Source organism: Coregonus clupeaformis, chromosome 13 (assembly GCF_020615455.1).
Source record: "Coregonus clupeaformis isolate EN_2021a chromosome 13, ASM2061545v1, whole genome shotgun sequence".
NCBI lineage: Eukaryota > Metazoa > Chordata > Actinopteri > Salmoniformes > Salmonidae > Coregonus > Coregonus clupeaformis.
The window spans coordinates 48,775,669-48,802,669 of record NC_059204.1 but is presented as its reverse complement, the minus strand read 5'-3'; the positions used below and the strand labels follow the sequence as shown (position 1 = coordinate 48,802,669).

The window sequence follows — 27,001 nt, the reverse complement described above, 5'->3', positions numbered from 1 at the left end:
TGCTTGTATGACCCTTCATGTGATTGGGCTAGGTGCACCCAGAATTTCCATGCCCTTTTTTCAGTGGGGTGGTAGAAGAGGAAGCCTTCCAAGTTCTGCCCTGCATGCATGGTTTGTGGAATTTCTGCGTACATTTAGGATGTTTTTGCCAAATTCTGGGTGTTTTTCTGTGGGTGTTCTGTCCCATGATGTATATTTTGACTGTAATAGTGGGCCCCATATTTCACTGCCATACACAAGGATTGGTTGGATAATGGAGTCAAATATTTTAAGACAGATTTGAATAGCGAGGTTAAATTTGCTTATTGTTTTCTTTATTGAGTAGTGTGCTCTCCTTGCTTTCTCTACTAGTGTTTTGATGGCGATGTCGAACTGCCTTGATGCGCTGATATTAAGACCGAGTTAGGTATCAATTTTGACCTCACCTAGGGTAAAGTGGTATTTATTTCCTTGTGATATGGATTTCTTTTGTTTTGCTCATGTTCTTTGTCAGTGCCCAGTTTTGGCAGTAGGCATCTAACACAGGCTATGCTGTAACCCATATTCTGTTGGAGACAACAAGACCAGGTCATCTGAATAGAGAAGGAGCTTAATTTCTTTGTTGTCTAGGAGGAACCCAGGAGCTGTAGATTATTCCAACTTTTTCGCAAACTCATATATATATAGATATTAAAAAATGTTGGGCTCAAATTGCTGCCCTGGGTGACACCACGCACCTGTGTGAATAAATCTGTTATTTTCATTTATTTTCATTGTACATTGATTTAATAATGTTGTAGGTTCTTCCTCCAATTGCACTTTGGACGAGTTTGAGGAAGAGTCCTTTATGCCAGATAAAATCGAATGCCTTTTCGAAGTCAATAAAGCAGGCAAATATTTTACCCTTTGTGGATTGATAAACATGTTTTTTGATAAGGGTGTGGAGGGTGTAGATGTGATCAGAGGTTCTTTGTTTTGGTAGAAAGCCAATTTGACATGGACTTAAAACACTTTTTGTTAAGGAAGATGTGTATCCTCGTATTAATTATTCTACAGAAAACCTTCCCTAGATTACTGGTCACGCAGATCCCACAATAATTATTAGGGTCGAATTTGTCTCCACTTTTGAATATGGGTGTTATTATGCCTTTATTCCATATTTTGGAAAGTATCCTACATTCAGTGCTAGGTTGAAGAGATTGAGTATGGCTTCCTGCAGTTTAGGACTGCATATATTCAGCATCTCAGTGCAGATACTGTCTGGCCCACAGGCTTTTTGTTGGTCTGTAATTGTTGTTTCTAAGTTTTGTAATTTATAAACTCATTTACGCTGAGTCTCAGTTCATTTCTGGTATTCTGGATTTTCATACCGTTTTTCAAAGTAGATTGGTCCCCTACCTCTGCGGAAGCACAGTTCCCGCTCAGCCCAGTCAAAACTGTTCGCCAATGGTGGAACAAGCTCCCTCACGATGCCAGGACAGAGGAGTCACTGACCACCTTCCGGAGACACTTGAAACACTACCTCTTTAAGGAATACCTGGGATAGTATAAAAGTAATCCTTCTTGGAAAATCCACTTGACATCGGAGCCTGCATTGTTCACCATGCTTTACAAAGCGAACTAATTATTGGACCTTGAATACATCCTTTAGATCATTGAGAATAATTTATTTTTGAACATTATTGTTTTTCTGCACATTCACTCAAATATCACTCATATGGTCAATTTACTCAACCCATATACACTACCAGTCAAAAGTTTGGACACACCTACTCATTCAAGGGTTTTTCATTATTTTTTAAAACTATTTTCTACATTGTAGAATAATAGTGAAGACATCAAAACTATGAAATAATACATATGGAATCATGTAGTGACCAAAAAAGTGTTAAACAAATCAAAATATATTTTATATTTGAGATTCTTCAAAGTAGTAGGCACCCTTTGCCTTGATGACAGCTTCGCACACTCTTGGCATTCTCTCAACCAGCTTCATGAGGTAGTCACCTGGAATGCATTTAAATTAACAGGTGTGCCTTCTTAAAAGTTAATTTGTGGAATGTATTTCCGTCTTAATGTGTTTGAGCCAATCAGTTGTGTTGTGACAAGGTGGGGGGGTATACAGAATATAGCCCTATTTGGTAAAAGACCAAGTCCATATTATGGTATGAACAGCTCAAATAAGCAAAGGGAAATGACAGTCCATCATTACTTTAAGACAGGAAGGTCAGTCAATACGGAACATTTCAAGAACTTTTAAAGTTTCTTCAAGTCGCAAAAACCATCAAGCGCTATGATGAAACTGGCTCTAATGAGGACCGCCACAGGAATGGAAAACCCAGAATTACGTCTGCTGCAGAGGATACATTTATTAGAGTTATCAGCCTCAGAAATTGCAGGCCAAATAAATGCTTCACAGAGTTCAAGTAACAGACACATCTCAACACCAACTGTCAGAGGGGACTGTGTGAATCAGGCCTTCATGATCGAATTGCTGCAAAGAAACCACTACTAAAGGACACCAATAAGAAGAAGAGACCTGCTTGGGCCAAGAAACATGAGCAATGGACATTAGACCGGTGGAAATTTGTGCTTTGGTCTGGAGTCCAAATGGGACATTTTTGGTTCAAACGTGTGGGTGAACAGATGATCTCCGCATGTGTAGTTCCCACCGTAAAGCATGGAGGGGGAGGTGTTATGGTGTGGGGGTGCTTTGCTGGTGACACTGTCTGTGATTTATTTAGAATTCAAGGCACACTTAACCAGCATGGCTACCACAGCATTCTGCAGCGATACGCCATCCCATCTGGTTTGGGCTTAGTGGGACTATCATTTGTTTTTCAAAAGGACAATGACCCAACACACCTCCAGGATGTGTACGGGCTATTTCACCAAGAAGGAGAGTGATGGAGTGCTGCATCAGATGACCTGGCCTCCACAATCCCTCGACCGCAACCCAATTGAGATGGTTTGAGATGAGTCGGACGGCAGAGTGAAGGAAAAGTAGCCAACAAGTGCTCAGCATATGTGGGAAATCCTTCAAGTCTGTTGGAAAAGCATTCCAGGTGAAGCTGGTTGAGAGAATGCCAAGAGTGTGCAAAGCTGTCATCAAGGCAAAGGGTGCCTATTTGAAGAATCTCAAATATAATATATTTTGATTTGTTTAACACTTTTTTAATTACTACATGATTCCATATGTGTTATTTCATAGTTTCCATGTCTTCACTATTATTCTACAATGTAGAAAATAGTAAAAATAAAGAAAAACCCTTGAATGAGTAGGTGTGTCCAAACTTTTGACTGGTACTGTATATCAAATGTAACCCAACGCGTTTTCGCTTTGACTGCTATACAAACTCTGTATTGCTTTCCGATGTTTTGTCACTGGAAGTTTCCTTTACAACGTGGGCAATGCTGAACTATTTGGCAAGGCAACTGTGTGTAGAGCAGTAAGAAGAGTCTGCCTTGCATTTAATAGATTTTTTTATGTCTTTGTTGCATTCTCAGGCCATCAAGGAGGACTTTTACAGAATGGCAGGTACAGCAGGCTGCGGTCAGCTGACTGCCAGTGATGCTTTTCTAATCTCAAATGAATAAGCCAAGGCAACATGATAAAAATGATAAATAGCCTAATTCATCCCATAGAATTTCCAATCGTCATTGGTGTTATAGATGGGACACATATCCCCCATTCAAAGACCCTCTGGACCAAAAGAAGGAGACTACGTGAATTGAAAATATTTTCACAGCATTAACGAACAGGCAGCTATTGAATACTGTAGGCTACACTTTCAACAAACCAAATCATTTTCAGGAAGTCATTCAATTCAATGATCTTCCTTACTTCTTTTGTCAGATGATCTGTGACTCCCATGGGGTTACAACTAAACATAGAACACATTGTTGCCTGTGTTGTCATGAAAAGCACTCTATTAATTCAATAAAATATTATTCATCCTACATAGGCTATGGAATGGGCCTACCATTGCAATTGTGACATAGGCTACTACAACTTACATATTAGGCCATAACCTTGACACTTAATATCACCAGCGTTGCAATAAAATTGCTCTCTCTATAAAGCGAAAGCATTATTACTAATCACCCATATATGTAAGCCAGGCCTATTAGATATTGGAATCGTGCCACTTCACTTGAGGATTTACTCAATTTTCTGCCAGGCTCCCTCTCTGGCTTTTGCGGCGGCGGATATATGTATTTTGGGGGGTAAATATGTGAACATATTAGTTTTATATTGTTACAATTGTTTCTTGTGCTAGACTTGTGAAATATTGGGCCCTGTCTTTTGACTCCATATCTATTGTATTTTTCTGTCATCGACATGAGGACCTTTTTGAATGTTGTGTGCATGCGCCAGTTGTCAGATCAACCAATCTGCGCTTCGCTTAGTCTAATAACTTAAACGAGAAGAAGCTGTTCTGGAAACAAGAAATCCTGGACTCCCTCGACTGGTTAAGACAAGCAGGATATGTTCAGGAAATCCTGAATTTGTTAAACCATCTTTCTGGAATACCCCTCTGGTCTGTGAGGTTTCTGTGTTTTTGGTTGAACAGTTACCTCAGGTTTTTCCTGGCAGTGTTATATTCCCTGTACACACACTTGTGACCCACCATCTCTTTTCAGTCTTACAGTATGTTCCAAAATGTAAAATGGTGTTTTTTACATTGGATAAAAGTACAGACCCAGAGCTTCAAAATGGCATATTATACACTGTAGTTGCAGGAAACATGGGGAAGTAGTGCTGCTTCAAAAGTTGATAAAAGTATAATCCCATTTAGGAGAAAAAGGCATTCAAAAATTTTGCTGCGATTTTCAGACTTGCTCTATATTAATCCTTGGGAAACATATATTTAGAAAATGAATACTTTCACCAAATTGCCTAAATGGATTCTCAGAACATTATATCACCAAGTTCCCCATTAAGCAAACCATTTACAGTATTAAATAGCCTGTTGTATAATAAAGATAACCTTTCACATTGAACAGCTACAATGCTGCTCTTTGTTTCTGCCCTTTTAGCATCGTTCACACCCTCTAAAGCCTTAGACATTTTAGCATTTACATTTGAGTCATTTAGCAGACGCTCTTATCCAGAGCGACTTACAGTTAGTGAGTGCATACATTTTTTCATACATTTTTTAGACCCACACCATCTCTTAAAGGATTCACATTGAAACGTGACTGTGGCCATGTGCTAAAGCAGTGAGGTAGTTCCTAAAAAACAAACAAGATTTCAACATTAAAGTACTTTATTAACTTCAAGTGCTAAAGGCAGTAGCCTACAATTAGGAAAAACACTATCTAGACCTAGGCCTATATCATAAGATCCTTTCAGTGATATGATTTGAACAAAGGAATCTAGCCTGAGAGCATATTTCTGTCCTGCCCTTTGGAGCAGGACATGTAATGTCCATGGCCTTCTCATTGCAAAAGTCCTGATTTTCTCCAAAATATATGTTTGCTGGGTTGTGTCCAGTCCTGGGGATGCTTTCACATCTCTGGGATGTTGCACAGCAGCTGAAACCTGGTTCCATCTGAGTGAAAGCTCCTTGGCACAACAACACCAGGCTCCAGACAATAGGAAAGTAGACAAAAATAGACAAGACATAAAACCTTGCATACCAGCAATAACATTTATTGAAAAAAGTACAAGGCAAAATACCTGAAGTATTGCTTGTTCACCACATCATCTCCTTGTACTGGTGGCGGAGGGCAGGTTTATGCTGAAAGACAAATTCCAGAAAAATAGGTTAAAACATGAATTAATTAATATCATATTCATGGGTTGCATGTTTCGAACGTTCGTTTTGAACTGATCCCCAACTGAGCATTCTACTCATTGCATTACAGTGGCTTGCAAATAGAATGACATTCAAAAGGAGGCAAATAATTAGTAAGAAAACGTTTTGTCATCATTTTGATGTCACCAGATTGACTTTAGATGCAGTATCACGTTATCTAGCTAGCTGAGGGGAGTCCACCAGATTTTAGCAAGCTAATGTTAGCATTGCTAGCTATTTTTGACGAACTTTGATAGTTAATGACAACATTGCCATCTGTCTAAAGTACATTTGAAGACATGATAATGCTGGCAAAGTTGTTTCCTGCTAAAGATTTGACTACTTTAGCAATGTCATCGTATCTCCAGGCACTATAGTGTAATTTAGACAAAACAGTAGTTAGCCTCCGTCCAGAATGACTTATCACCACTTTAGGGCACCACTATGGCGCAACCGATAGAGGGCGGCTTGAGAATGTTCATAACAATAGCATGACTCGACCGAGTGACGGAGGTGCAACCTATGAGTAGGTTGTTATTGCCTGTTGACTGCTACAGCTGTACTAAAATGCCCTGTACACACTCAACCTGCTTCCAGCCAAACAATGGCAAACCACAAGATTGAAGATAACTAGCTAGATTTAGCAAACATTTAACTTCATATTTACCAGCTGGCTAGATGTAAATGGTATTTATCTAGCTATCCAGCTAGTTGAACATGCAAAAAATCAACCTCAACATCTATAATCCAATATCTAGCTATCACTTCATCGTGGCTAGCTAGCTAGCCAACTTAGCATGTATCCCTATCACTTAACATGGAGTTTGATTAGCTTGCTAATCGGTAGCTATTTTCATGGCATGGCTTAGAACATCCGCAATCAACATTAAGAGCAGTATGCAACTGTCTCGCTAGAAAGCTAGCTATATAGCTAACAATAGCCAGCAATGAAAATGACTTTTTGATACAGTTGAGACAAAATGTAGCTATCTTGGCATTTTAACTATAAACGCTTACCTGTGTATGGATTATGATGATTCACAGCTGACTGAAACACTTTTAAAATAATCCTTCCCACTCGGCTTCAACCAGTCCAGACTGCTTTTGCCACAGAAGACAGAGCTGTGTCGATACCAGCAGTTGTATTCAGGACAACACTGTTATTGAAAGCTGTAGCTACACTTTGCATGTTGTCCATGATGAAAATATTAGTAAATCCAATGGCTCTTTCAAATATTTGTGGTAGCAGAGAGCAGGATGTGCCATTTGAAAGCGAAGCCTTGCATGACAGAATGGATTCTCTTTCTCGTGAATGTCCCGGCCCCTCATTATCTCAAACAATAATGGCTAGGCACAATTCTGTATTTTCTCAGTGTCTAAACAGCTTCGTGGTTTCACATTGTATTTATATTTACAGATTACATACAAGTTTGTTATTACGGCACATAAAAGTTCACATGTTCAAAAAGGCATTTCTGCAAACAAATGCATTTCGATGAAAAATATGTTTTTTACGTTCAAATGCCTCTTCTGTGAAGTAGTGACGTCATGTGTATGTTTTCCCCACATTAGTCTTTTTTTTTTGACATCATTGTGTTTTTAAGTTTGTCAAATATTTTGTTTTATTCATATGTTACCAAATTAATGTCTTCTTTACTATAACTACATTTGATGTGCTGAAAGCGGTTCAGCAAGTTAACAATTTCATTGCTGTTTAATGCTGTCTCATACGCTGTGTCACTGGTCTTTTTCCATTTGTAAATGGAAGGGAGATTGAATAGATATGGTTTCTGATTTGGGATGTTGGTTGACTCCATAGATCTTTAAGGTAAAATGTGATCGGGAAGTGATCTGACAGGGCAAGTTGTGGCATGACTGTAAATGCATTATTATGTTGAGGTGGAATATCGTTTATGGAGTAGTCCACCACACTGTCTCCTAGCACAGAGCTGTACGTGAATCTGCCCAATGAGTCACCCCTTGTCCTACCATTAACAATATACTGAGACCTTTGCAGAGCTGAAGTACCTCTCTCCTACTTTTGTTAACCACACTATCATAACTCTTTCTGTGAATGGGGATTTTTCAATTGTAGAGAGATGCTTTTCCAAATAGATAGGTGTTTCCCTCTGTGTCTATTTAGTCCACTTCATCTCAGTTCTGGCGTTGAGATCACCTCAAAGGATCACTGAGCCCAGAGACTGGATATTCTGAAATCATTCTTCTATGTGGTAGGGGAAGTCTCTGTCTCTGTCTCTCTCTCTGTGTCTCCCCCCACACTCCTCACCTCCCTCGTACTCGAGGCAGTTCCCTGTCTCATTGAGGCTCTCCTCTTCGTTGATGATGATGTTCTCGATGTCCTTCATCGTCAGGTGGTCTTGGAACGCATGGAACAGAACCTGCTTCAGCTCGTCCAGAGACATCTGCTGCATGTCAAACTGCAGGGGCAAGACACACACGCACGCACACAGGAACACACACATTTACTGTAAGAGTTGTACATAGATGCACACAAAATGGCAGTACTATGCAGATACATTCCAAGGTCATATCATAGAACTGTTAACTCTAATTTGTGTGTGTTTGTGTGCGTGAGTGAAGTCTTATTCCAATCAATAGTGAGTCTGAGTCTCAGACGTTTTCATTCTTTCATTGATTTAACTTTTGTGAGCATTAAACTTCACTGCTGTCCTTGCCTCCCTCTCCCCAATTCACAATCTCATGCCTGTTTACCTTGTGAAACACAATCTATTCACTAAGTTTGACACAGCAAATACAGAGAGAGAAAAAGTAGATAGTGAGAGAGAAAGAGAAAGAAAGAGGGAGTGAGAAAGAGACTAAGAGGGAGAAGGATAACTATTTTGTTCCCCTGCCACTGTGGTCAGAATGACATGAAGGAAAAGAGAGGAGAGGAGCAGATATACCGGTGGAGTGACGAATGGCCTAGAGGTATACCTGTACTGCCGTGGCGGTCGCTGCCGTTTAAGATGAGGGAGGATTATAATTTTTTTGATGAACATGGCCTTATTTCTATTACAGCGTATTGGATGAGTGTCATTTTCCATTCAAACAGCTCAATGTAACATTGTAACAGTTTAGGCTACTACATGATACATGATACTCCCTGTACCCATCATGAGGTTGCTACAACCTAGCCTATGAATGAAAGTTTACGTAGGTGCACAGGTAGAGATACTTTTTTGTAATCAAGGTGACAGACAGTTACACATTCAATACCGCGTTGCATACTCTTGCCTGCATCTAGGGCAGTGATGGAAAAAGTACCCAATTGTCATACTTGAGTAAAAGTAAAAATACGGTAATAGAAAATGACTCAAGTCACCCAGTAAAATACTACTTGAGTAAAAGTCTAAAAGTATTTGGTTTTAAATATACTTAAGTAGCAAAAGTAAATGTAATTGATAAAATGTACTTAAGTATCAAAAGTAAAAGTATAAATCATTTCTAATTCCTTATATTGTCAGGGAAAATGTATGGAGTAAAAAGTACATTATTTTCTTTAGGAATGTAGTGAAGTAAAAGTAAGTTGTCAAAAATAAAAATAGTAAAGTATAGATACCAAAAAAAACGACTTAAGTAGTACTTTAAAGTATTTTTACTTAAGTACTTTACACCACTGATCTAGGGTGTAATCATTAGTCCAACAGTTGCAAACGAGAGTTTCTAGTGGATAAATTGAGGTATGCTTATTCCCGTTTCATTCTGTTTGCTTCCGTTTAAGAAACGTTTTTCAACCGAATCGGCACAATGAATACACCCCTGATCACACGCAAACACAGTTCACTTTCATAGGAGCCATATACAAACAGCTCATTGTATATATAATTTGTTCTCACATCTATCTACGCGCTCTCCTCCTCTCACCTTTTCCCTTCGCTTGTGGACTTCAGTGCACAACACATGAGCTGTCTGTGACCAGGCGAAAAAAGCATTTCCAAGCCAAACCTTCATATCATGACCATTAACCGCTACACACAGCCAACATCGTTTTCACGTAATAGTGAACATACACTACCGGTCAAAGGTTTTTGAACACCTACTCATTCAAGGGTCTTTCTTTCTTTTTTACTATTTTCTACATTGTAGAATAATAGTGAGGACATCAAAACTATGAAATAACATATGGAATCATGTAGTAACCAAAGAAGTGTTAAACAAATCAAAATATATTTTCAAATAGCCACCCTTTGCCTTGATGATCGGTAGTGTAAGTATTCAGACCCTATACTCAGTACTTTGTTGAAGCAACTATGGAGTTTATCCCATTCTTCTCGGCAGATCCTCTCAAGCTCTGTCAGGTTGTATGGGGAGCGTCGCTGCACAGCTATTTTTAGGTCTCTCCAAAGATGTTCGATCAGGTTCAAGTCCGGGCTCTGGCTGGGCCACTCAAGGACATTCAGAGACTTGTCCTGTAGCCACTCCTACGTTGTCTTGGCTGTGTGCTTAGGGTCATTGTCCTGTTGGAAGGTGAACCTTCGCCCCAATCTTCAATGCTGTTTTGGTACCCTTCCCCAAATCTGTGCCTCGACACAATCCTGTCTCGGAGCTCTACGGACAATTCCTTCAACCTCATGGCTTGGTTTTTGCTCTGACATGCACTTTCAACTGTGGGACATTATATAGACAGGTGTGTGCCTTTCCAAATCATGTCCAATCAATTGAATTTACCACAGGTGGACTCCAATCAATTTGTATAAACATCTCAAGGATGGATCAATGGAAACAGGATGCACCTGAGCACAATTTCGAGTCTCATAGCAAAGGGTCTGAATACCTATGTAAATGTCATATTTCAGTTTTTGCAAACATTTCTAAAAACCTGTTTTCGCTTTGTCATTATGGGATATTGTGTGTAGATTGATGAGGAATAAGGCTGTAACGTAACAAAATGTGGAAAAAGTGAAGGGGTCTGAATACTTTCTGAATGCAGTTTATACATAAAAAATGGTATATTCATTTATTTCCACAATTAACGAATAATATGCGTAATAACGTAGGCAGTTCATACGAAGGATTGTTACCTATAACCAAGATTGGCATTACAAAAATATTGTGATTCATCCTGTATTGTTCCTAACATCATTACCCCAAAGCAACAGATGTGGGATACACACACACACACACACACACACACACACACACACACACACACACTCACACACACACACACTCAGACACACTCCCTACCCTTCCCCCACAAACAACCACAAGCTCAGATGTTCAACAGTTGTTCCATCCCTGAGCCCAACTCAAGAGAAGACTTGATGTGCGAATGCATTTACAGTTGTAGCTGTTTGAGAAGGCATTCTAAATTCAGCAAGAATGGGGAGAGTTGATTAACCAATGTCAAGTCCTAGCTGATGGAGCTCAGATACACCCCTTTCCCCTGAAACACACACATGCTGGTCCGCCGTTGTGACCATTTTACCAAGCCTTTCTGTGCAGTCAAACTTTTTGAATATTTTTTGGCACTAGGACCACAATAATTTGCCCACTCTATTATTGTCAGAGTGTGACCCCCTCCCTATGGGTTACTGCAGCTAGTGTTGCCAGCACTGCCACTACCTAGGTGGGGGTACCCCACCGGAATTCCCACCGGCTAGGTACAAGGTCATGAAGGTTCTCATTAGCAGCATTGAGAAATTCCTTGTATATTATGCTCACCAAATCCGGGGGCTTTGGCTTTGTTGGACCAACCCTGCCAGGCAGGCTCAGACTCCTGAGGGGGCAGTGCTGTTTAGTAGGCCTATAAAACAGACTTCTCTTTAGTGTGTGGGCTGCTCAGGTGGGTGTCTAGGGTATAGGATTGGGGACCGTTTCATCGTGATAGGACAATAAATAAATGAACTATAGTTATAATTAATTTTAAAATGTATATCCCATATCTGCACAAAACGGAAAGCTCTCTCTGTCACAACTCCTGCTCGCAGACACACATGGGCTCTGGCATTTGCAACCATTTTCCTTTTTCACTCACTTAACTCCACACTTTTCCAAACACAAAAACACACACCCCACCTTCCATCACAATACACCCGCACATACCCACATACTGTACCTTCTATGTCCTCTGTTTGCTGTGTTTTTATCCCTACCCTGTTGATTCCTACCTAATCTTGGAATTTTAAGTACTTTTGTTCCAGATCCTTATATTTGAAGATGTATTATTTCAATAATTATCCTTTCTTCTAATGCTGTCTTTTATCTATTTATAAATACTGTAAATAGAAAGTTGAATACTAATTATTTTACAACATTACCTATCTTGAATGGTATAGTGTATTTGTAGTTTATTTCTTTATCAATTGTTTTATTTTATTGTTTTCCTGTTTTTTAAAATTAAAATCCCTACCATGGATAGTATTGGGTGTTCCATTATTCGACTCCTCTATGGGAACTTTGTATTATTTAGAATAGCCATGGAGTAGTCTTGGTGTCTCGGAACATTTGGTTATGAACTGTTATCGACTACGAGAGCTGCACGTTTCCCTTTAAGTCTATTCACCTTGAAGAGTGGGTACAGAACTTTGCGCCGTTCTGCAATTTTCTTCAGGAACTGATCATTCATTCTTATTTTCGTGCCAGCGAGTCTTTTGCCCAGGTTTTTAAACATTATTTTATCTTTAAAGAATGCAAATTTGGTAACGAGTGGGCATTTGTATTGCTGTCCTGTGTCCGAAACGGTGTACATGTTCGAGGTTGGTTTTGTTAACAGTATCGCCTGGGATCTGTAGCGCTTTAAGAAGTAATTATGTCTTTTCCGTGCCATGCAGTATTGGGAGAGGGAATTTCCCTGTGGAACAAAGGAAGTCTTCCCGCCAAGACTCCAACATCCAAAAGTGGATAATGAAACAATATTCCTACTTCAAAGAATTTGGGAAATGGTCGGTGGGGACTTAATGAACAATCATGTCAAATTCATTATTATGTTGTGATGTCGTTAAAGACGGTGGAACAACATAACTGTATCTCTGGGGGTGTACACTTCACAGTTAAAAGGTTTGCATCTAATTGTTGTATATAAATGAATGATTAAGTATAATAATACTTTTGTGAAGATAATAATGTGATTTTAGCATTCTAGATGAGATAATTGTTTTCCATATTGATTTGTTCTCAGTCAGTGGCCATGCCCAGATGAGCACAAACATGATGGAACACCCCTTATATCCCGAAGGCATAAAAAGCCTTGAAAAACAAATTAACATTAGACCAGCAGACATGAAGCGTGAGCTAAACATTACCAAATGGTTTGACCAGAAAGACCAGAAAATGTGAGACGGTAGTCCATACGTTTGAAATGGAGAAATTCTGAATCTCTCAACCGCTACACGAGGTGAAGAAGAAGACAATGCACTAGACCTTATCATCTCAGTCTGCAGCTGGCATGTATAGTCGTCTAGAGAACTTTCACTAAAGACACGAGTTGGGAAGGACAATCCCTCTCAGACAACCGTTGGTACAGCTGAAGAGCTATTCTAACAGATCAACTCTACGAACTATAGGGTACGCTGAAGTATCCATCTAACCACCGCTAAGACCAGAAACTCTACCAAGGACATTGGGATCTCTGGTGGGCAAACCAGAGTCCTACATCATCAACTCAACTATCGAGGCCAGCTACACGTAAATACATGTTGCATTTCTAATCCGAATTAGCGGTTATTAAGGTTCTAAGCATTTGTATTTCTGTGATCGTAGTTTACAAAGTAACAATGATAGTTTGAATCTCTGTCTCTCCCTTCCACCCTGACCCCTCCTTCTAACCAAGCATTCATGCTATTGTTAGTCCAGTCCACTAGGGACCTGTTTTCATTGTATTACATCAGTAATCAATATCCTATGTGTGTTTGTTTGTATTCTATGTTATTGTTTAGTTAGTCAGTAAATAAATAATTAAGCAAATTTGTGTATTGCTGATTCATCAATAAGGTTAGGGTTCTTGCAGGTTCAAGGATTATGCGACGTTCAGAATGAGACTGATAAGAGGTAATTATTGAATAAGTGACTGTTATCGATATATAACATATATATCGTCTAAGAGTTTAATTCGGGAGATGGTAACTCGTTAAACAACTTATTCCGTGGTGCCCCAAATTCCTAATGAGTTAATTGTTACATTATTAATTTAATTGAGTGACAATTAAACAGTTAGATGATTTGATAAATAACAGTCAATACATTAAAGTAAGTTACGTCACGACACCTTCATCTCCTTTATTTCTTTACTGACAAGTTAAAGTACACCCAATTTATAATTTATTGATTTTAGCAGTTCGGTTTCCGCTCTTACCATTCCAGGTGGTGAAAAATATAAATCATCAGTGTCTGTTGAGGAATCTCGTAGTTTTCTCTTGGAGTTCGGTTCTCCATTTTTTACCTGGTTCCTCTCTGACATGTGTTGGCCTTGACTGTGTTCATAATATTTATTAATAAACTTCTCTAGCCTTATAATTTTTGGGGGGTCAATATCCAGCTTAACTGTTAATGCCCATAAGTAAATAGATAAGTATAGTGCTACTATTTAGTCAGTTTTAGAGATATTGAAGATTGCAATTTCTCATTAGGTATTCTGCACCGCCATCTTCAGTCCGCCAAGTCTTTCTTTCCCAGGTTCCCTTTCCTCGGATTCCAGGTCCAATGATAGTGACTTGGTCCCACCTTGTATTTTCACATGAAAACAAAATACTACAGTTTACTATAGAATTATGTAGTAAACTGTAGTATACTACAGAATAGTGTATTACACACTAGTATCCCTCGATCATGTGTAGTACTTAGTATAGCATTTTGAAGTATACTGTAGAATACTATAGTAAATATTACAGTATTATCCACACAAAAACAGTGTAGTAAATACTGCAGAAATGTCCACAAAAACACTACAGTCGCAAATAAATTAAAAATAATAACTATAGTAAATACTACAATATTAAATGTGCATATACCCGACCCATTCCCATCCCCCATATCCACATTTGTACCACTCGTAAGTGAGAAACCGACATGCCAATTATAGACCATATATTGTGTTCCTTACAGGTTATAAAAAAGAGCAGCTGAACTCTCCGTTCAGAACCCAGTCCTAACTACCTGCAGGTTAAGAACATTTAGCTATTTTAGTATTTCTCCAGTAGGTTTTCTCAAGGAGAAACCCCCACCCCCCACACGCACACACACTTCTAAGTCAAACAAAAACACTTTAGTAAATACTACTTGTTAAAATACTCCAAAAGAGAAGGTGGCAGTAGCGTTGTTTGGCAATGCATATCCGTGTGTATTGCTTATGGTCTCGATTCCAAGCTATCTACGCTAATGTTGATATGTTGTAGAAAGCCCTTGTTGATACTAGCCAGATGGCCACAGCTAGATAACTAACTAGCAAGATGATGAAGAAACAATTTAATTTACTCTCCATAACACCATACTGCCAGTGCCAGCCCCATAGCCAAATGTTTCGCTAGCTAGCACAACATAGCTACCTAGCTAAGGATACTACACTAACTCAGCAGCTAACACAGTCAGCTGTTTCATGGAAACTAGCTAATCCATTGTGCTTAAATTAGGTCAATACTAGCTTGGAGGAGGTATTTAGTGTTGTGTGCATTGCGTCTGTGCGCTTAGCTAGCTACTGTGTGACGGGCCCATCCATGGATGTACGGAGAAAATGCCTTATTTTTCCCACATTTATTTTGTTGGCTCCTCACCTGGGGGTTCGTGGGCACTGATTGTCTCAAAGTCAAGTTGTTGGCCACTGACGAGCATTGCGATTCTGCAAATACAATCGGTAGGTTTGTCGCTACCGGGTCGGCACGCAGCAGGTACCGCTTTTGTTCTAGCAAGAGAAGGAACGGTCTCCCACTGTGATAAGAACAGTGGCTTGCGAAGGTATTCACCCCCTTGGCATTTTTCCTATTTTGTTGCTTTACAACCTGGAATTAAAATAGATTTTGGGGGGGTTGGTATCATTTGATTTACACAACATGCCTACCACTTTGAAGATGCAAAATATATTTTTTTGTGAAACAAACAAGAAATAAGAAAAAAAAACAGAAAACTTGAGCGTGCATAACTATATACTTTGTAGAGCCACCTTTTGCAGCAATGACAGCTGCAAGTATGAAAATGTATGCACTCACTAAAAAACTGTAAGTCGCTCTGGATAAGAGCATCTGCTAAATGACTAAAATGTAAATGTAAGTCTCTTGGGGTCTCTATAAGCTTGGCACATCTAGACACTGGGATTTTTGCCCATTCTTCAAGGCAAAACTGCTCCAGCTCCTTCAAGCTGGATGGGTTCTACTGGTGTACAGCAATCTTTAAGTCATACCACAGATTCTCAATTGGATTGAGGTCTGCACTTTGACTAGGCCATTCCAAGACATTTAAATGTTTCCCCTGCTTTAGCAGTATGCTTAGGGTCATTGTCCTACTGGAAGGTGAACCTCTGTCCCAGTCTCAAATCTCTGGAAGACTGAAACAGGTTTCCCTCAAGAATTCCCCTGTATTTAGCATCATCCATCATTCCTTCAATTCTGACCAGTTTCCCAGTCCCTGCCGATGGAAAAACATCCCCACAGCATGATGCTGCCACCATCATGCTTCACTGTGGGGATGGTGTTTTCGGGGTGATGAGAGGTGTTAGGTTTGCGCCAGACATAGCGTTTTCTTTGATGGCCAAAAAGCTAAATTTTAGTCTCATCTGACCAGAGTACCTTCTCCCACATGGCTTTTGGCGAACACCAAACGTGTTTGCTTATTTTTTTCTTTAAGCAAATTGCTTTTTTCTGGCCACTCTTCCATAAAGCCCAGCTCTGTGGAGTGTACAGATTAAAGTGGTCCTATGGACAGATACTCCAATCTCTGCTGTGGAGCTTTGCAGCTCCTTCAGGGTTATCTTTGGTCTCTTTGTTGCCTCTCTGATTAATGCCCTCCTTGCCTGGTCCGTGAGTTTTGGTGGGCGGCCCTCTCTTGGCAGGTTTGTTGTAGTGCCATTTTTTAATAATGGATTTAATGGTGCTCCGTGGGATGTTCAAAGTTTCTGATATTTTTTATAACTCAACCCTGATCTGTACTTCTCCACAACTTTGTCCCTGACCTGTTTGGAGAGCTCCTTGGTCTTCATGGTGCCGCTTGCTTGGAGGTGCCCCTTGCTTAGTGGTGTTGCAGACTCTGGGGCCTTTCAGAACAGGTGTATATATACTGAGATCATGTGACACTTAGATTGCACACAGGTGGACTTTATTTAACTAATTATGTGACTTCTGAAGGAAATTGGTTGCACCAGATCTTATTTAGGGGCTTCAGAGCAAAGGGGGTTATGTTTTTCATTTCACTTCACCAATTTGGACTATTTTGTGTATGTCCATTACATGAAATCCAAATAAAAATCCATTTAAATTACAGGTTGCAATGCAACAAAATAGGAAAAACGCCAAGGGGGATGAATACTTTTGCAAGGCACTGTACCTATCAGCAGTCTATCGGCAGTAAGATTCTCGGTGTATTTCATGCTTCATTACCTTTCTCTCTCATTCTCTTTCTGTCGCTTATTCCCTTTGTCTCTCATTCCCTTTCTGTCTCAAATCCCTTTCTGTTTCTTTTACCCTTTCTGTCTCTTATTCTGTTTCTGTATCTCATTCCCTTTCTGTCTCTTATTCCAATTTCTGTCTCATTCCCTTTCTCTCTTTTATTCCATTTTTTTCTCTCTACGCCCTTCTCTCTGTGTGTCTAACTCTCTGCCCGTCACTCAGTTCCTTGTTCTGTCTTCCCTTTTGCCTTGTTTTCTCTCTCTAGCTCCATCCTTTTTAAAATGCAGCAAAAAAAACACATATTTCTCTGAACAGAAGTACATAAAAAAAACAGACCTCTCTCGTGAAAGCTCTCCTTCCTCTGAAGCATAGACCCCCCTAGACTCCTAGACTTACTTTGAAGCCCGTACAAATGCACGCACAGATGCACGCACACACACACGCACACACACATTTTTCTTTGGCGCCATGGGCCCAAACATCCCTTTCCCCATCATCATGGGACGAAAGGCAAAGGTAGGGGATCTCTATCTGTGTGTGTGTGTGTCAATATCTAGCTAAAAACAAGCTTTTGAGCAAGCATCTCCACGTGCCCTGACTGCAGAAGCCTCCACAGAGGGAGGGAGAAGAGGAGAGTAGAGGAAGAAGGAGGAGAGGGGGACAGAAGAGGATGATATGGGGATTTGGGGAAATGAGATAAAGGAGAGATCAAAAAGAGAAGAAACAGAAATACAAAAAGCGAGAAAAGGGGTAGAGATGATGGAGAAGAAAGAAGAGAGGAGAGGGGAAGAGAGGAGAGGACAGGAAAATAGATTAGAGAAGAAAAGTGAAAGGAAGAGAAGAGGATGAAAGGAGATAGGAGAAAAGAGAAGAGAAGAGAATAGAGGAGATCATTTTTTGGGTTGAAATTGCGTGGAAACAATGTTGATTCAACCAGTTGTTGCCCAAGGGACCAGAACAGAAGAGAAGAGGAGAGAAGAAAAGAGAAGAGAAGTGAAGTGAAGAGAAGAGAGGAGTATGTGTTCCTACCTGCCAGAAGATGTTATCGATGGTGCTTCCTAGGAAACCTTCTCTGGTCTCAGACGACAGAAGTTTGGGTCCCAGTATTGTCACAAACTCTTCAAAGTCCACCTGGCCATCACCTACACACACACACACACACACACACACACACACACACACACACACACACACAAACACACACACACACACACACACACACACACACACACACACACAGTCCTGTATTACTAACCTTATGGGGACAACACTAACACTAACCCTAGCGCCTAACCCTAAAATTAATTCTAACCCTAACACTAATTCTAACCCTAACCCTAAACCCCCTAGAAATATAATTTGACCTTGTGGGACTAACAAAATGTCCCCAGTTGGTCAAATTTCTGTTAGTTTACTATTGTTGAGGGGACCTCTGGTCCCCACAAGTATAGTTAAACATGTCCACACGCGCACACAGACACACACACACAGCATTTCAACCTTCAGTGTGCTTGTACCACATGACCCCACAGCCAAAGAAAATTCAAACTTGACAAAAAAGTGAAATCTTATTTTTCTCTTTTAGACTGTCGCTTTTCACATTTTCTGGTTTCAGATTGTGAGGAGTTTATTGTTGAAGGGTTTGTGTGTTAAACAAAGAATTGTCTGGATTGAGCTCCAGACTGAGATGCCAAAATCAATGGCAGTTTTCCACACACACACACACACACACACACACACACACACACACACACACACACACACACACACACACACACACACACACACACACACACACACACACACACACACACACACACACACACAGGAGATGGCACAGAATGGCGCCGGAGGGGATGGCTGCCGTTTTACGGGCTCCTAACCAACTGTGCTATTTTGTGTGTTTTTTCGTATTGTTTGTAACTTATTTTGTACATTATGTTTCTGCCACCGTCTATTATGACCGATAAGAGCTTCTGGATATCAGAACAGCGATTTGTCAATAATCTCGAACTGGACAAGGATTTTTTCTTTAATGAGTTGGACTCGAAGGATTTACTGCTACAAATCCCCGTCATTCGCATGAAGAGGAGACGCCAATACAGTGGACGCAGATCCGGGTGCTTCGTGAGAATTTGTCGGCAAGTGGGTAACCCGACCTCTACAATCCGTCCTATTGGTCAAAGTGCAATCATTGGAGAATAAATTGGATGAGCTCCGTTCGAGACTATCCTAAAAACGGGACATTAAAAACTGTAATATCTTATGTTTCACAGAGTCGTGGCTGAACGACGACATGGATAATATACAATTGGCTGGGTTTTCCGTGCATAGGCAAGACAGAACAGCTACCTCCGGTAAGACGAGAGGTGGTGGTCTGTGTCTATTTGTCATATAACAGCTGGTGCACAAAATCTAATATTAAAGAAGTCTCAAGGTTTTGCTAGCCTGAGGTAGAGTTCCTCATGATAAGTTGTAGACCACACTATTTTCCAAGAGAGTTTTCATCTATATTTTTCGTAGCTGTCTATTTACCAGCACAAACCAATGTTGGTACTAAGACCGCACTCAACGAGCTGTATAAAGCATAATCAAACAGGAAAATGCTCATCCAGAGGTGGAGACATTAACTCTATAACAGGCGGTGTCAGAGGAAGGCCCACATTTTTTTCAAAGACTCCAGCCACCCTAGTGATAGACTGTTCTCTCTGCTACCGCACGGCAAGCGGTACCGGAGCACTTCTGGGTCCAAAAGTCTCCTTAACAGCTTCTACCCCCAAGCCATAAGACTGCTAAACAGTTAATTAAATGGCTACCCAAACTATTTGCATTGACCCCCCGTTTTTTTACGCTGCTGCTACTCGCTGTTTACTATCTATATATAGTCACTTTACACCTACGTACATGTACATATTACCTCAATTTCCTCAACTAACCTGTACCCCCGCATATTGACTCGGTACTGTTACCACCTGTATATATCCTCGTTATTGTTATTTTATTGTGTAACGTTTTTTTAACTTCAGTTTATTTAGTAAATGTTTTCTTAACTCTTATTTTTCATAAAACTGCATTGGTAAGGTCTACACCTGTTGTATTCGGCGCATGTGAAAAATACAATTTGATTTGACACACACAGAGAGCAACCTGTGTGTGTATGTGTTTGTGTGTGTTCAGGGCCGGCCTTAGGTTTTTGGGGTCCGTAAGTGAGATTTAGTTGCATTTCATGCATTTCTACTTATTTTACCATAGAGCAGAGAGAAGAATTTACAGTTTTACAGCTAATTTCCTGCAATTCTACACATTTTGACAATACTTATTCCATGTTAATGATATCTGAGTGAGAGGGACTAACAAAATGCCCGGTCGCTATTCGGCTATGATTACTACAAGTTTAGATAGCTGGCAAGACTAACTTACCAATCGAAAAATTGGAAGCTGACTGTTAGGCCTACTGCTGCTAGGTAGCTCTCTCTCTGCTCTCCCCCTCCCCTCTGTCTGTCCTTGATTGCAGGAGTGAAGTCTGGTGTGCCGGAGTCAGGCTAATTGAATGGCTGTCAGTGACTGACATAACAAGAGAAAAACTGCAGATGCACAACCACATTTCTAAATGGCAACTTGTGTATTCTAATATTATAACTCTCAACAGTAAGTTGAGACCCCGACTGTGTTCCTAAACTCCCCCTAGCAGCCGGGGGCCATAAGCGCTTATGCCTGGAGCCTTCCTGTGTGTGTGTGTGTGCGCGTGTGTGAGTGTGTGTGTGTGTGTGTGTGTGCACGGTCACCCACAAAGCATTTTGTCAAAGCTGTTTAATGCTGAGTGGTTTACACAGAGAACCTGGTATATAGGGTGAATACAAACACAGGCACAGCGTACATCCAGCATGAACCCACTCTCCCACACTGCTGAGACCTGGAGGTGTAATTGATTCATTAACCTTTAGGAAATCACATACTAAGACTTTCAGTGTGTGTGCCTACGTACAGTACATGCCCATGTGTATGTCTTTCATTCTGTGTGTCTCTGTGTGTGCCTCACCGTCCATGTCCAGTCTCTGCATGATGATGGCCAGCTCCACCTCACTGGGCATGTATCCCAGAGACCTCATAGCCATGCCCAGCTCCTGCTTAGAGATGAACCCGTTCCCATCCCGGTCCAGCACCCGGAACGCCTCCCGGATCTCTGCACAGGGACACACATACACTGAGTGTACAAAACATTAAGGACACCGGTCATTTCCATGACATAGACTGACCAGGTGAATCCAGGTGAAAGCTATGATCCCTTATTGATGTCACTTGTTAAATCCACTTCAATCAGTGTGAAGGTGAGGAGACAGGTTAAAAAAAAAGATTTTTAACCCTTGAGACAATTCAGACATGGATTGTGTATGTGTGCCATTCCGAGGGTGAATGGGCAAGACAAAATATTTCAGTGCCTTTGAACAGGGTATGGCAGTAGGAGCCAGGCGCACCGGTTTGTGTCAAGAACTGCAACGCTGCCGGGTTTTTCACGCTCAACAGTTTCCCGTGTGTATCAAGAATGGTCCACCACCCAAAGGACATCCAGCCAACTTGACACAACTGTGGGAAGCATTGGAGTCAACATGGGCCAGAATCCCTGTGGAACGCTTTCAACACCTTGTAGAATCCATGCCCTGACGAATTGAGGCTGTTCTGAGGGCAAAAGGGGTGGGGTGCAACTCAATATTAGGAAGGTGTCCTTAATGTTTTGTACAATCAGTGTACACAGGCATGAACACAGACACAGGCACACACACATGCACGTACAGTATGTGGTTGATTTTGCAAATACGCTTGAAACTGCTTTTTATCTATCAGAATATTTTCTTCACTGTCTGGAAACAAATCTAATAGAGGCTGAGACCATACTATTTAAGAATATATATTTTTTTATCGGTTTCCCCAAATACCAGAGGGGAGACTACCACCACGGCATAAAATGTGCTATTTTAGTTGAAAAAGGAAATTACAGAAATTGTGCCTACGGTATTTTACATAACATTTCACATGATAAAAACAAATATCATGCTTTTTTTACTATTTTGAAGTTTTCTTAATTATATGTATTCATCATTGTCATGTCTAAATGTCCATATATGCCTTGGTGATACTCAGAAACATGTATTTACCACATTAAAATCTTAAGAACAAGCATATAAGATTCACATATGGAAAAAATCATCAATGTCAATTGTAATTGAATACACCTTTTTCTAAAAAAGATGTACCGTGGTGGTAATGACAGAGTGTGGTGGAAATGACATTTCATATAAAACAACTGATGATCCATTTTCTCAATCTCTTGCTCTGTGACGTAAAAGAGCTACACATTTGACTGCTCTTTTGAAAGTTCCTCGTAGAACACTTTTCCGTTCTGAAGGTAATTTCCTTTTGCCACCATGGAATCAGCTTTTCTCTTCACAGCTGCACCGATTACATCCGCAGGACCTTTCCCATGTCCAGCCTCCCAAAAATTCCAGGTGATCTTCTGAAACCCCAGTTGAAATGGAATTGTGCTCAGGTAGAATAAATTATTATTGAATCTGTACTGTGTGGTTGGTCCATCACAAACAACATGGAGGACAGTGGCAGATGGATTCAACTCATGGAGGTGGGAGAGGACTTTGGAGAGATTGCTGAGGGGTCATCATGCATTGATGAGCTGACTGAGCACACTGACACAACACCTTCTTTAGTGTATGCAACCCCAGTGTGAATTGTTGTCTGCTGGTGAACGTCACCAAAATGCACTGCCTGTATTTCAGAGGCATACTTGCATAGGTAGTTCTCGCCGAAATCCACATGGAGGATGAACTCATCTTCTCTAAGATTTTGTGTGTTGCAAACCAGCTAGCACCTGCGTCCTTGTATAGATAAATTCCCGCCCAAGAACAGGAAACTATAAAGATATGTGCTTATCACCCAATGCTATGGAATTCAGACTGTCTACACTGTGCTGTGTAACTCCATTATTCTCTCTGAGCTCAGAAGTAAAGAATCTTGGTTTGACTTGGACTCCAGCAGATCCTTACTTTATAATATCCACCACAATTTGGCACCCCAGACGGGACTGATGTATCGTTGACCAGCGGCTCTGAGGGTAAACTGCCGGCAGAGGCTCACTGCGCTGTGAGTATAGGGTAAGTTCCTCCTCATCAAACGAGGGAACGGAGACCCCCGCCTGACGTCCACGGGAGTTGAGGGTCAGCGATCACTCAGTCGATGTTTTACTAAGCTGGTGAGTTATCATTCGAAGATTCTTTATGAATTAAATCACTTTGCGCTAAGTGACAGAGAAAATGATCATTAAAATAAGAGGAATTGGGCATTCCTAGATAACTTTGCGCTAAGTGATAGATCAAATTGCCCGCAGAACAGGGGTGCTGTGGGTGGCTATGATTAAGCTGAGGACAGTGATACCTACTATCCACCACCACCACATGTGACAGCATCTAACCTGCAGGGTAGGGGAGGAAACTCAAGATAGGATGAGGAGGAGGTAGAAGGAAAAAACAGCCAACAATGCCACTTTGGTGAGTACCCAATCGTATCTTCTAACAGTGCAGATTCACCTAATATGAATGTGTGTCACGCTCTGGCTCCGGGACTGTGTATTTTGAGCCAGGGTGTGTTCATTTGGTTGTGTTTGGTATTGGTTGTGTTGTATTTGGTTGTGTTTCCTTGTTTGGTCGTGTGACTCCCAATCAGTGGTAACGAGTGTCAGCTGTCGGCTCGTTATCTCTGATTGGGAGCCATATTTAAACTGTCAGTGTTCACCTTAGTGTTGTGGGTTTTTGTTCCGTATCAGTCATTGTAACTGAGGACTTCACGATTCGTCATTGTTTGTTGTTTTGTATTGAGTACTTTAATTAATAAAGTCATGTTCGTATCGCACGCTGCGCTCTTGGTCCACTCACTTAGTAGACGTTCGTGACAGAAAAACCCACCCGTACCAGGACCAAGCAGCGTGTCCAGGAGCCAAGGGTCTGGACATGGGAGGAGATTTTGGATGGTAAAGGGTCTTGGACTTGGGAGGAAATCCTGGATGGGATGGATCGCCGGCCATGGAGTTAAACAGTGGAGAGGCGACTGAGAGAGGAGCAACGGCGTCAGCAGGGCCATCGTCGGAAGGACGAGAGGCAACCCCAAAAAGTTTTTGGGGGCACATGGCTGGCGGCTGGGCAGCAGGAGGCTGCCACAGGGAGACGTGGGAGAAGGCTACCGGATTACGGGAGCCATTGGCGAGTAGAGGGGGGGAAGTAGTTGAGGCACGGCGTGAGAGACTGAGGTGTGTTACCAGTCCGGTCCGGCCCGTTCCTGATCCCCGGTTAAGGCCAGTGGTGTGTGTTCCCAGTACGGACCGGCCTGTTCCTACTCACGCACCAAGCCCACGGTGTGCGTCGCCAGTCCAGCCCGGCCGGTTCCTGTTCCACGCACTAAGCCTGCGGTGTGCGTCGCCAGCCCTGCCCGGCCGGTTCCTGCTCCACGCACTAGGTTTACGGTGTGCGTCGCCAGTCCAGCCCGGCGGTTCCTGTTCCACGCACTAAGCCTGCGGTGTGCGTCGCCAGCCCTGCCCGGCCGGTTCCTGCTCCACGCACTAGGTTTACGGTGTGCGTCGCCAGCCCAGCCCAGCCTGTCCCTGCTCCACGCACAAAGCCTACGGTGTGCGTCGCCAGCCCAGCCCGGCCTGTTCCTGCTCCACGCACAAAGCCTACGGTGTGCGTCGCCAGCCCAGCCCGGCCTGTTCCTGCTCCACGCACAAAGCCTACGGTGTGCGTCGCCAGCCCAGCCCGGCCTGTCCCTGCTCCACGTACAAAGCCTACGGTGTGCGTCGCCAGCCCAGCCCGGCCTGTTCCTGCTCCACGCACAAAGCCTACGGTGTGCGTCGCCAGCCCAGCCCGGCCTGTTCCTGCTCCACGCACAAAGCCTACGGTGTGCGTCGCCAGCCCAGCCCGGCCTGTTCCTGCTCCACGCACAAAGCCTACGGTGTGCGTCGCCAGCCCAGCCCGGCCTGTCCCTGCTCCACGCACAAAGCCTACGGTGTGCGTCGCCAGCCCGACCCGGCCTGTTCCTGCTCCACGCACAAAGCCTACGGTGTGCGTCGCCAGCCCAGCCCGGCCTGTCCCTGCTCTACGCACAAAGCCTACGGTGTGCGTCGTCGGCCTGGTCCAGCCCGTTCCTGCTACTCGCACCAAGCCAGGGGTACGAGTCGTCGGCCTGGTCCAGCCCGTTCCTGCTACTCGCACCAAGCCAAGGGTGCGAGTCGTCAGCCTGGTTCAGCTCGTCCCTGCTACTCGCACCAAGCCAAGGGTGCGAGCCGTCAGCCTGATCCAGCCCATTCCTGCTACTCGCACCAAGCCAGGGATGCGAGTCGTCAGCCTGGTGAGGCCCGTTCCGGCTCCACGCATCAAGCCTAGGGTGTGCGTCGCCAGCCCAGCCCGGCCTGTTCCTGCTCCACGCACAAAGCCTACGGTGTGCGTCGCCAGCCCAGCCCGGCCTGTTCCTGCTCCACGCACAAAGCCTACGGTGTGCGTCGCCAGCCCAGCCCGGCCTGTCCCTGCTCCACGCACAAAGCCTACGGTGTGCGTCGCCAGCCCGACCCGGCCTGTTCCTGCTCCACGCACAAAGCCTACGGTGTGCGTCGCCAGCCAGCCCGGCCCGTTCCTGCCTCTCGCACAAAGCCTACGGTGTGCGTCGTCGGCCCTGGTCCAGCCCGTTCCTGCTACTCGCACCAAGCCAGGGGTACGAGTCGTCGGCCTGGTCCAGCCCGTTCCTGCTACTCGCACCAAGCCAAGGGTGCGAGTCGTCAGCCTGGTTCAGCTCGTCCCTGCTACTCGCACCAAGCCAAGGGTGCGAGCCGTCAGCCTGATCCAGCCCATTCCTGCTACTCGCACCAAGCCAAGGGTGCGAGTCGTCAGCCTGGTTCAGCTCGTCCCTGCTACTCGCACCAAGCCAAGGGTGCGAGCCGTCAGCCTGATCCAGCCCATTCCTGCTACTCGCACCAAGCCAGGGATGCGAGTCGTCAGCCTGGTGAGGCCCGTTCCGGCTCCACGCATCAAGCCTAGGGTGCGTATCGTCAGCCAGGTCCGGTCCGTTCCTGCCTCACGCGCCAAGCCAGGGGTGCGCGTCGTCAGTCCAGATCCTACCAGCTGGGTCAGATCGGACCGGGGGCGCTACGGGGGGATTGAAGAAGGGTGGTGGTCAAGCCCCGGGCCGGAGCCGCCTCCGAGGAGCAACACCCACCCAGCCCTCCCCTATTTGGGGTGTAGGCGCAGTCGGAGTCCGCGCCTTTAGGGGGTACTGTCACGCTCTGGCTCCGGGACTGTGTATTTTGAGCCAGGGTGTGTTCATTTGGTTGTGTTTGGTATTGGTTGTGTTGTATTTGGTTGTGTTTCCTTGTTTGGTCGTGTGACTCCCAATCAGTGGTAACGAGTGTCAGCTGTCGGCTCGTTATCTCTGATTGGGAGCCATATTTAAACTGTCAGTGTTCACCTTAGTGTTGTGGGTTTTTGTTCCGTATCAGTCATTGTAACTGAGGACTTCACGATTCGTCATTGTTTGTTGTTTTGTATTGAGTACTTTAATTAATAAAGTCATGTTCGTATCGCACGCTGCGCCTTGGTCCACTCACTTAGTAGACGTTCG

At 42.9% G+C, this 27,001-nt stretch overlaps 1 protein-coding gene and 1 non-coding gene across 3 annotated transcripts in view; one reads left to right on the top strand and one right to left on the bottom strand.

Annotated features, from left to right (window-relative positions):
• LOC121580268 (calcium-binding protein 8-like) overlaps positions 1 to 27,001 on the bottom strand; it is a 79,044-nt gene that overhangs the window by 7,915 nt on the left and 44,128 nt on the right. Inside the window, exons 3-6 of one of the 2 annotated variants that reach the window (XR_006003007.1) lie at positions 21,372 to 21,515; positions 18,362 to 18,474; positions 8,068 to 8,218; positions 5,663 to 5,723 (exon numbers count right to left, since the gene is read on the bottom strand). Coding sequence is in view for 1 of the 2 variants with exons in the window: in XM_041895326.2 (XP_041751260.1) it covers positions 8,068 to 8,218; positions 18,362 to 18,474; positions 21,372 to 21,515 (408 nt within the window). In the remaining variant the exon portion in view is untranslated. The remainder of the gene's footprint in view (positions 1 to 5,662; positions 5,724 to 8,067; positions 8,219 to 18,361; positions 18,475 to 21,371; positions 21,516 to 27,001) is intronic. The other variant, XM_041895326.2, reaches the window with a different exon arrangement.
• LOC121580380 lies at positions 14,904 to 14,960 on the top strand. The gene has a single exon (XR_006003039.2). It is a non-coding gene; the product is annotated as a U7 small nuclear RNA (small nuclear RNA).